This window comes from Prunus dulcis, chromosome 4 (genome assembly GCF_902201215.1).
Source record: "Prunus dulcis chromosome 4, ALMONDv2, whole genome shotgun sequence".
Classification (NCBI taxonomy): Eukaryota; Viridiplantae; Streptophyta; class Magnoliopsida; order Rosales; family Rosaceae; genus Prunus; species Prunus dulcis.
In genome coordinates this window covers 10,946,561-10,956,567 of record NC_047653.1, presented here as the reverse complement: position 1 = coordinate 10,956,567, position 10,007 = coordinate 10,946,561, and the positions used below count along the sequence as shown (strand labels likewise).

Here is a 10,007-nt window from a genome sequence, read left to right as displayed (position 1 = left end):
CATGTACATAAATAAGCCTATTTTAATATTTTTCATCATGCTGGCATGTCTAGTTGTGGAGCCAAGGGACAATGGGCTATGCCCTCCCCAAAGTGACATTATTTTAGACCACTTTCGCCAAGGGACAATGGGCTATGCCCTCCCCAAAGTGACATTATTTTAGACCACTTTCACCCGTGCAGGCCAGTACCGGCAGAAGGCCCTTCAATTCCCAAAACCCAACTCCAGCAGTGAAGGCCAACCTGAGCAAGGAGTGGGCTCCATTAGCCTAGGCAAGCCCAAAGGCAAGATTTGCCTGTGTTATTGTTTGGGTTTGTTAATGTCAGCATGATATCAACGACCAATTTAAATACCCAATTTTTTTAAAAAACAATACCAAAAAATTCAGAATTTTTTTATTATTATTATAAATACCTAGCCATGTTCTTCACTTCACACACCAAAACTCTATATGAATTTCTCTCCTTATATCTCACGTGAATAGTGTTTGTCTTTACTTGCCATGGCAATGGGTGGAAAAGCAAAATAAAAAAGGGTAGGGCAGTCACTATTCACATGAATAGTGTCTGCCCTTACTTGCCCTTTGTCATGACACCATGGTGGAAGTGCTCTTATTCATAATCTAGCGCCCCAAAATTTTTATTGTTTCACACTATCCATGAAAAGAGGGTGCATTGAGCATTTTGACGTAAAACTGATTACTTGTGTTTTTTTTTTGGGTTGAGGATTTGAACTATTGTGACAGAAAAAATAATTTCAAATTGAGCCAACGAGGTCTAGTTTAGTGTAAAGGAGTGACTTGCAGACCAATAGAACCCCTTCCACCTTGTAGTTTACACAATCGATTGTATTCCAAAAATACGTTAAAAGTGATACTTGTTAATTTAGAAATTTAGAATTACTATCTCAAAGATGACTTATATGGGTACCAAATTAATTTATGAGTTAATTGGTCAATAAAAACACAATTTCCTTTAATCTATAGCACGATTTTTTTTAATCTACCTTTTAAAAAAAAAATTCCCTTTTATCAATTCATTCCAACATAATATGTTGTCGTAGCAACTCATTCTAAAAGAGAGGAAGGGAGTAAGGGTCTTTCACTCTAGTTACTTATTCTATAGCCGTCCGGGTCTACAACTCTACTTGTAGAAATTAAAAGGAAAAGAATTCCAATGAAATGGCTTTCCTCTGTTAACCAGAAAAACAGAGGAAAAAAAAATGAAAACCAGAAAACCAAAGAGTATAAAATCGCTAACTGGTTAGCGCTTCAGCGTTCGCATATGGCATTCTCATTATTAGCAGTCTTGGACATACGATCGTCCAGGTAGTGCTGATAAAGATCTGAAACAAAGCCCCAAATGGCCAGAACCATGGCCAGTACCTTAATTCGGTCCATTTTGTCATGGAAGAAGATCACAGCTAGAACTGGAACCACAGGCAAACCTAAAGTACTTACGACATTGGAGAAGAGGGAAGATGCCTCAAAAATCAACCCTACTCCGCAAATAGCAAACAGCTGCCACACTATATACCTGACTATGTGAGGTTCATGATGTAAGAAGCCTTGATTAAAACTCCCCCATCTGTTTCTTTAAACCCTTCCACTCCCCACTGACCAAAAGTCCTACCAAGATGGCAAAGCTTGCAACCAATGACTGACAGACTATCATGCCCATGACTGCTGTAAACGTTTCCTTTCTTATAACCTTTCTGAATGTGAGCTATGTTAGGGAAAGAGTCAATCTATACGAGGCTGAGGCCGCAATGGTGCATACAAAACCAGTTGCATACTTTCCTCTGAAGGCTACTCCGGTTGCGTCTGCAGGGAGTCGCCTTGAAACACGAGGAGGACAGAGGAGATGGTGAGCAGGACGAGAGTGTTGAAAATGTAAGGAGTGAACTTCTGTGAGTTGAGGAAGAAGGAGAAAAGTGCATTGAAGGCCAACTGGGATGCACAGATGAGGGAATATGTGGACACAGGAAGGTAAGATAGTCCTAGAGAATACAGGAGGAAGCAACCAAATGCTACTAGAAGGCCAAGAGAGACATAGACTGGGAAGGCTTTGGGAGTTTGCTCCATTTGCTTCCTGATATGATGCACTGATAAGAATAGTAATAATGCAAGGATCAGTTCTGTTAATTGCAACTTATATGAGATTAATCATCTCTACATATTGAACAAATAAAATGCTTCTATTGCTTATGTTTATCAAGAAAGTGTTTACCAGCTCTATCCCAGATACAAAAATATTTGCACAAAAAACTCTGCCATGGGAATTTACCCTTAGGCTAAGATGATAAGAAGCCAAGTAATTTCATGTCCACGCATGCACAGAAAACAGCCATTGTTTGGCAAAACGAGCCAAATAATGGTCTAACCTTTTAAACCTGGATTAAAACCTTGCTAATACAAATTTCCAAAAAATTGAAAGGCTCCCGAAGTTTCAGAAACATAGGAGAGAGAGAGACCTAAGAGTTTCACATGAAAATATTTCAAAAGAGCACACAAAAACCATACTGTCAAAGCCTATGTTGCACGGACACGGGTACACGGGGATACGGAAAATATAAAAAAAAACTAACTAGAATCCGGCTTTGATTCAAAAGCTACACATGTACCACTCAAAAATTCCCAAACTTGGGAACCAACCATATAAGAACAGAGGTCTAAGATTTTGACATCAAAGAAAAATTAAAAATTAAAAAGAACATTTACATACTTATATAGGAAGTTAGCACGACACACACATATGCATTAAGTAAGCAAAACTAAATTATTTATCAATTGTTCATCATACTTGCCAGAAAGGAAAAGACAAAGAAAATAAAAATCTGTGCAGCCCACATGTTTTATTTAGTCCTCCTCTGCTGCGATCAAGACCCTGCCAATTTCGAAAGAAACAAAGGCATCAACACAAGCATACTTGACTTGCGCGGGGGAGAGGTATGGCTTGTCCCAGTGACTCAAAGTAATACTCTTCGGCTTCTGAAACTCCTGCCCTAGAACCTCCGATGCCATGTCCTTCAGGCTCACGCTCCGGGGCAGGTTCCACCCGTAGCGCCTCGCCTCCAAAACCCTAAGATCCACAGAATTCGCTACCTCCAGGCCATAATCATCCGCCAGCTTTCGAACATCTTCCCCTACCCCGACGCCCACAAAGGTAAAGCTCGGATTCGCAAGAAAGTCGAAAAGGCACTTGGGGATCCGATCGCAGTAGCAGAGCTGAAAAATGAGGCAATTGTGGCCGACGCATAGTTGCAGGGTTGCTACAGGGTTGGTGACGCCTTGGGTGAAGGATGGGCGCCACTCAACGTCGAGGCCGACGATGAGTTCGTGGAGCCTGAAACGGTGTACGTATTTGATTTTCTGGATCCAAGACCTCACCTTGGACGGAGTGTGCGTGACTAGGGTTTCGATATTGTCATCGAAGAAATCTACTCTGTAGAGGTCGTGGGTGTCGCAATTGAATTCGTAGTCTGTGATGCTGATAGCCATGGCTAGGGCTAGGGCTGTGCTTGTACTTTGCGAAGAAGACGAGTGAAAGATTTTGACGGTTGTTGACTCAGGAAGTTTGATGGTTTGGGGAAACTTGTAAAGGCGCAAAAGGTGTGCCGATCAAAGAGGAACAACAGCGGTAAAAGTCGATCCCAAAAAAAAGAAGGAAAAAAAAAAAAAAAAAAGGGTAAATGTGGGTTTTGGGATAAAATTTCGAGTAATTATACTCTAGTACTACCATGTGCTATAATATGAGTAGATATCTATTGATATTATTTTTTAAAATAAAAAATATTAATCATGTTGTTCACTCACATTATAACACCTGCACAAGTTATATCAAATGATCATACTTCAATACCATTTTATCATTTCTCTAAAATTTCACCTCAGAAGTGTCTTTTTTTTTTTTTTTTTTCTTTATGGAATAGATGCTTTATTAAAAAATAATAAGCAACATAAAAGTGAATAAATATAACACTCAAACAACAATACTATCCAAAACCCAGCATGAGAGACATGAATAAATGCGTGATCTTTAAATAAAAGACTCGCTCCTGAACAACTCAAAGGGAAACAATAAGAAAAAAGAAGAAAAAATAGGAAGCCTATACATCCCTTCAATCTACACGTCAACAAAACATTAACAGCACCAGAAACTTGCAATTAACAAAGCATTGCCAACGTCAACATGGATCTAAAAATGATGTGGCCGTGAAGGCCAATAACTCGAACACAATTGCAAAATTCAGCAATGAAATCCATGATCTGCGACAGCCACCGGATGAAAGAGAGAAAAAAGGGAAGTAGAGATAAACAAACAAGCATGGGTGGAACTACCGTAAGGGCTACAATGGGATGTAGCCCAGCAAGGTTTTTGGGTAAAAAAAATATTAAACCTATATATTTGCCTTATTTCAAATATAGCACAATATCCATAAACCTATCAAAGGAAAAAAAAAAATCCAATTCGTTATGAATTTAGTTGCATGGCAACAATAAAAATACATATTAAAATATGTACACTTTCAATTTTGTTGTTGAACATATTTTCATTTTGATAATTTTGGTTGCAAATTAATATGTATTTGTTTTAAGTTAAAACTAATTCAAAATTGTAAGGGGTTTGTAGCTCAAATAGTTAAAACCATTTACCATTGTCTAAGGTTCGATTTTCCCTCCCTCAATATCACTTTGTATCCAATTTTTTTTTTTAAATATTGAAAATAAGTCAATTGAACTATGAACTAACGTGGTTTGTACATGATTTAATGTATACTTTTAATTATGCAAAAAATTTAGAAATTGTAAGTACAAAAACATGATTTAATGTAGCTAGCTCACTCGTTGAAAATTTTCTGGTTCCTCCCTTGCAAACAAGGAGGAAAAACAAAACAAAATGAAAAATGAAAAAGGAGAGAAACGAAGAAAAATGAAAAGGAGAGGAGAGAAAAAAAAAAGAGAAGGAAAAAGAAAAAAGAGAAAGGAAAAAGAAAAAGGAAAAAGAAAAAAAGATAAAGAAAAAAGAAAAAAGAGAAAGGAAAAAGAAAAAAGAGAAAGAAAGAGAGAAAAGGGACAGGATAAATAGGAAGAAGAAAAGAAGAGAAAAGAGAAAAAAGTGACAGGAGAAAAAGGAAAGAGAAGAGGAAAGATTGGTGTTATAAAACATGTAAGCCAACGATTGTATCCCTGCACAAACAAACCATCAATAACTGCTCCAAGACCGATCATACTTCTATACAACAACCACACCACTTCCTGCATAAATGCCACCAAAAAAAGAACACAACAAAACCAATCGACAGTAAAATTGTGACAGACCAAAAACTGCGCAACAACACCACGAGATGGAACAATTGTTTATGCCAACAAAACGAACCCAAACAGTGGTGATAATAAACCCATTAAGGGCAGTCTTCAGAAACAACAATCAGAAGTTCATTCACAAATATTTTTCACTTCTTGACTAAAGCAACTGCCACCCAACGAATTGTATCCTTGCACAATAAAATTGACAATAACTACTATTATCAATTATACTTTTTGTGCAAGAACCACACCACTTCTCGTAGAAATTACCCCGGCTAGTGTCACAAAAAAGATGAAACCCAACAAAACAATCGATAGAAATGGTGGTTGTTAAAATAAATGAAATCTTGAAAAACGCAAAACATACAGAGAGAAAGGGAGCAAACAAGGATAGAGAGAGAGGGTTGGACGGAGAAAGCGTCTTTGTTTTTCTTTTTTCTTTCCTTTGCCCTTTTTTTAACCAAGGAGGGGATAAGAAAAAGGGAGATTCACTATTATACTCAATATGGGGGCCCAAATTATAAAAATACCCTATATAAAATGGACTTTAGAAACACACCCAAAGTCCATTTACAACATAACAAAAAAGCTTTTAACTTCTTATAAATTACAAAACTGCCATCAATTTCTTAAAACAAGCCCAACCCCAAAATCTCATAAAAATACCCAAAGCACTCAATAGGGCATCAAAGTAATTTAATAATCAATATTAAATTCAATAAGGCTAGCTATCATTTTTTGGGTTTTTTTTTGGGTTTGTTTATAGGAATTCAATTGTGTAGGGTTTATTTATAATATTAGTGCTAGAAATGGGTATATCACTAAATATCTCTAAGAAAAACAGGGGAGAGGGGAAATAGTTTTTTTCTTTTCTTCTTTCCCTAACTATACCATTAATTATTCTAAAAATCATGAATTCTAACGTATAATAAGAGAATCCAAGAAAAAAGTATACAGTGTAGTCATATATCACCCAAATTTAGTAAATCGACATCCAAAGTTTTGTCAATCGACTACATGAAAATAAAATATCTTTAGGAATTTGGAATGAATGATTTCAACTTTGCACTGGTACGGTTATATAGATACGCTGATACGATGTGATACAATGATACATTAAATTTTAAATACTAATATATGAGTATGGCAAGAATACGGCGATTAAAATAATATATTTTATTAATTTTTTCAAATTATTATTAAATTAACATAGTAGTTTTAATTTAGGCCAGACTTCATATGCATTATTGTATGCCCCATACTTGTTAAAAAGACCTATTATGCATTATTATAAGAGTAAAGTTAGGGATGACAAAATTTCCCTTCAAATCACGTCAGGTCCCCAGCTCTAACAAGGGAAAATCGAGGGCATGTATCTTTGAATTTTAAATATTCCTAGGCTGGGACAGTATAATATCAAGATGATTGTGAGTAGTTGAGTTGAATTTTAGAGTTGAATTAAATATAATTGAGTTGAATGATATATTAAAATAAAATTAGTGTTTAATGTAGCCCACAATAGAGATGGGGACGGAGATTCCCCGATAATTATTTTTGGGGATGGAGTGAAGATGGGTATGGTACTGCTATACTTGGCCCCGAATCGGAGTGTTGCCATCCCTATTAGTGGTGGCAGAAGGGGTTTTACGGTTATAAGATCTACTGCCTCCAAACTTTTGTTGTTCTAGTGATGAGGGATAAAGGGGTAGCATTCAAAAATATTGTTGTATCTATGCTACATTGAAGCATTTCGTCAAACATTTGGGGGAATCGGCCAGTACTTATTTGTGAGTTTAGAAATTTAGAATCACCGTCTCAAAATTTAAGGTTACACAGTTACCAATTAATGTATGAGTTAGTTGGTCAATAAAAAGGATCATTCACTGGAGTTACTTATTATATGGCCGTTCACGCTCCACCATTGTACAAAACTTTCTACAACTCTACTACTTGTAGAAATTCCAATGAAATGCTTTTGCTCTTTTAACCAGAACATAAAACAAAAATTGAGAAAGAAAAAAACCAGAAAACCTGTAACGCAGTTATAGAAATCTGACTTACCTATGATGTGAGCCTTAAAATTCTAAACATGTTTCAGGCACTTGGAAAGAACAATGTATATATAATCGGTAACTGGTTAGTGCTTGAGCGCTGGAAAGAAGCTTGTTTCAAGGTGGGAGAATTGTAGAAACCTCACCATCGGCATTTTCATACTCAGCAGTCTTGGCCTTTCGATCGTCGAGGTAGTGCTGATAAAGATATGAAACAAAGCCCCAAATGGCCAAAACCATGGCCACTATCTTAATTCGGTCCATTTTGTCATGGAAGAAGATAACAGCTAGAACCGGAACCACAGGCAAACCTAAAGCACTGACGACATTGGAGAAGAGGGAAGATGCCTCAAAAATTAACCCTACTCCGCCAATAGCAAACAGCTGCCATACTATAGCTGACCATGTTAGGTTCATGATATAAGATACCTTCCCGGATTTAAACTCCCCCATCTCTTTCTTCAAACCTTTCCACTCTCCGCTAGCGAAAAGCCCTATGAAGATGGCGCAGCTTGCAATCAGTGACTGATAGACTATCATGTCCATGACCGCTGTAAATGTTTCCTTTCTTATAACCTTCCTGAATGCAAGCTGTGTTAGGGAAAGCGTCAATCCATACGAGGCTGATGCTGCAATGGTGCATAGGAAACCAATTACATACTTTCCTTTGGTGGTTACTCCGGCTGCGCCTGAGTCAGAGTCGCCTTGAAACACTAGGAGGACGGAGGAGATGGTGAGCAGGAAGAGAGCGTTGAAAATGTAAGGAGTGAACTTCTGTGAGTTGAGGAAGAAGGAGAAAAGTGCATTGAAGGCCAACTGGGATGCGCAGATGAGGGAATATGTGGACACAGGAAGGTATGATAGCCCTACAGAATACAAGAAGCAACCAAACGCTACTAGGAGGCCAAGAGAGACATAGACTGATGCAAGGGTTAAGGTAGACGGCGGCCGTTCCGATTGAACACTGTTTGTGGTTGGATTATTTCTTTTGCTAAGTGCTGGGATGCAATAGTAGGGAAGCAGGATGGGGAAGCCAGCAAGGTTCATAAGGGCTTGCAGCCAATTGCTATGGCCGCCTTTGTCGAAGTACAATCTTCCCAAGAGTGTTGCAACTGACTGGCCAGAGAGCACTAGGCATGTATAAAGGGTCATTCTCAGCCACCAGTTGAAACTTTTGCCTCGAGGAAGCACCGATGTGTTGCGAATGCTTCTGGAGTTTGCTCCATTTGCATCCTGATGATGAACTGATAAGAACAGAAATGCAAGGATCAGTACTGTTTGTTGCAACTCATGAGATTGATCATGTATACATATTGAATAAATCCAAATGATTATTTCTAATATTTATCAAGAAAAGGTTTACCAGCCCTATCCCATATAATTCTGTCATGGGAATTTTCCGTTGGGCCTACCATCCATTGATAAGTTCGGTGACACAGAAGATGATCAGAAGCCAAGCAACCAAGCAACCATATTCTTTAATTAAGGCTTTATTTGGATGGAGGGATTTGGAAAAAATGACTTGGATTTGAGAATAAGGCTAAATGTGCTACGAAAATAGAACCAAATTAGATTGAATGAATTTGCAATAACTAGATGTAGTACATTAGAAACTTTATGCAATGAATTATTTGAAATTCATCTGTTTTCTTCCTTCCTTTCACATTTAAAATCTTCGCATATTTGAATTGTAATAGTCTTAACAAACAATTTTACCTTATAATATTGTCTAAATTCATGAATTTGGAATCCCGTAATCCAAATGGAGCCTTTTTCTATAACCAAATTTTATAGTCAATGATTTACTCGTGCTATAGCCTAGCTTTCACAGCTGATTTCATAGCCAATGCACAGAATAGACCTCTAGTTCAATTATCTAAATAAGAAAGTAAAATAAAAGCCAGTAAGTAAATGAATATAAGTGGCATACGTACCCATGATGCTGAGTTGCAGCTGGTGAGCTTCTCCCATATTGTGAAAGGTAAAGAACGTCTCTCAAATGATGTAGGGGGAGAGAGAAACCAGAGAGAGAGAGAGAGAGGCTTTTTTCAGTTCACATGAAACTTTGGCATCTACATATGCACTATGGTGTCGTCTAGCTAGCACAGAATGAAGAGACAACTTATGTTTTCATCTCCATGAAGAAAACGTTTCAATATTGTGAAAAAAGAAAACAAACACACACCCCCAAGCCACCAGCGGGATGCAGAAGATAAGCAAAAGAAAGAAGAAAGCAACTTTATTTTGTAGGAAGATGCAAACCTGAAATGGGATGTTGCCGAACTTAAAGCTATGGAAGCTTTAAGAAGAAAGCAACTCTATCATCACACCATGATGCGCAGGTTGTGAAAGCTTTTCTGAAAGCTATGGAAGTATGAAGCCGAGGAGAACTTTTCCCCTTATTGGTTGGGTGAATATTTGATAAATAAATGATGGCTAAAAAGTGCCATTAATAATACATAGTATACACTCCGCTTTTTAGTCATCATTCATCAAATATCAAAATTAGTAAATTCTCAAGGACAGATCTATATATCTTAATTGGCAATAAAGATGAAATCGCAAAGGAAAAACTGCCAATTGCAATAAGATCTTGCTTATACTAGCCTTCAAGGTGGGATCTCAGGAAAATTAACATGGTCATTAAT

At 37.4% G+C, this 10,007-nt stretch overlaps 2 protein-coding genes and 1 pseudogene across 3 annotated transcripts; all 3 read right to left on the bottom strand.

The window, feature by feature from the left end:
• Positions 1-1,161: 1,161 nt before the first annotated feature.
• LOC117625933 lies at positions 1,162-2,517 on the bottom strand (annotated as a pseudogene).
• A 178-nt stretch (positions 2,518-2,695) lies between these two features.
• Positions 2,696-3,635, bottom strand: LOC117625934 (Werner Syndrome-like exonuclease). Its single transcript, XM_034357536.1, has one exon. The coding sequence runs from the start codon at positions 3,497-3,499 to the stop codon at positions 2,858-2,860; it is 642 nt and encodes a 213-aa protein (XP_034213427.1). The 5' UTR covers positions 3,500-3,635; the 3' UTR covers positions 2,696-2,857.
• Positions 3,636-7,223: 3,588 nt separating this feature from the next.
• LOC117625932 (probable purine permease 10) lies at positions 7,224-9,732 on the bottom strand. 2 transcript variants are annotated; one of them, XM_034357535.1, is made up of 3 exons: positions 9,622-9,732; positions 9,294-9,458; positions 7,224-8,603 (listed from the first exon to the last, which is right to left on the bottom strand). In XM_034357535.1, the coding sequence occupies exons 2-3, from the start codon at positions 9,328-9,330 to the stop codon at positions 7,477-7,479; spliced, it is 1,164 nt and encodes a 387-aa protein (XP_034213426.1). In that variant the 5' UTR covers positions 9,331-9,458; positions 9,622-9,732; the 3' UTR covers positions 7,224-7,476. The 2 variants fall into 2 exon arrangements, with proteins under 2 accessions (XP_034213426.1, XP_034213425.1); XM_034357534.1 differs by lacking the exon at positions 9,622-9,732 and having other exon boundaries at positions 9,294-9,536.
• Between the last annotated feature and the right edge of the window lie 275 nt (positions 9,733-10,007).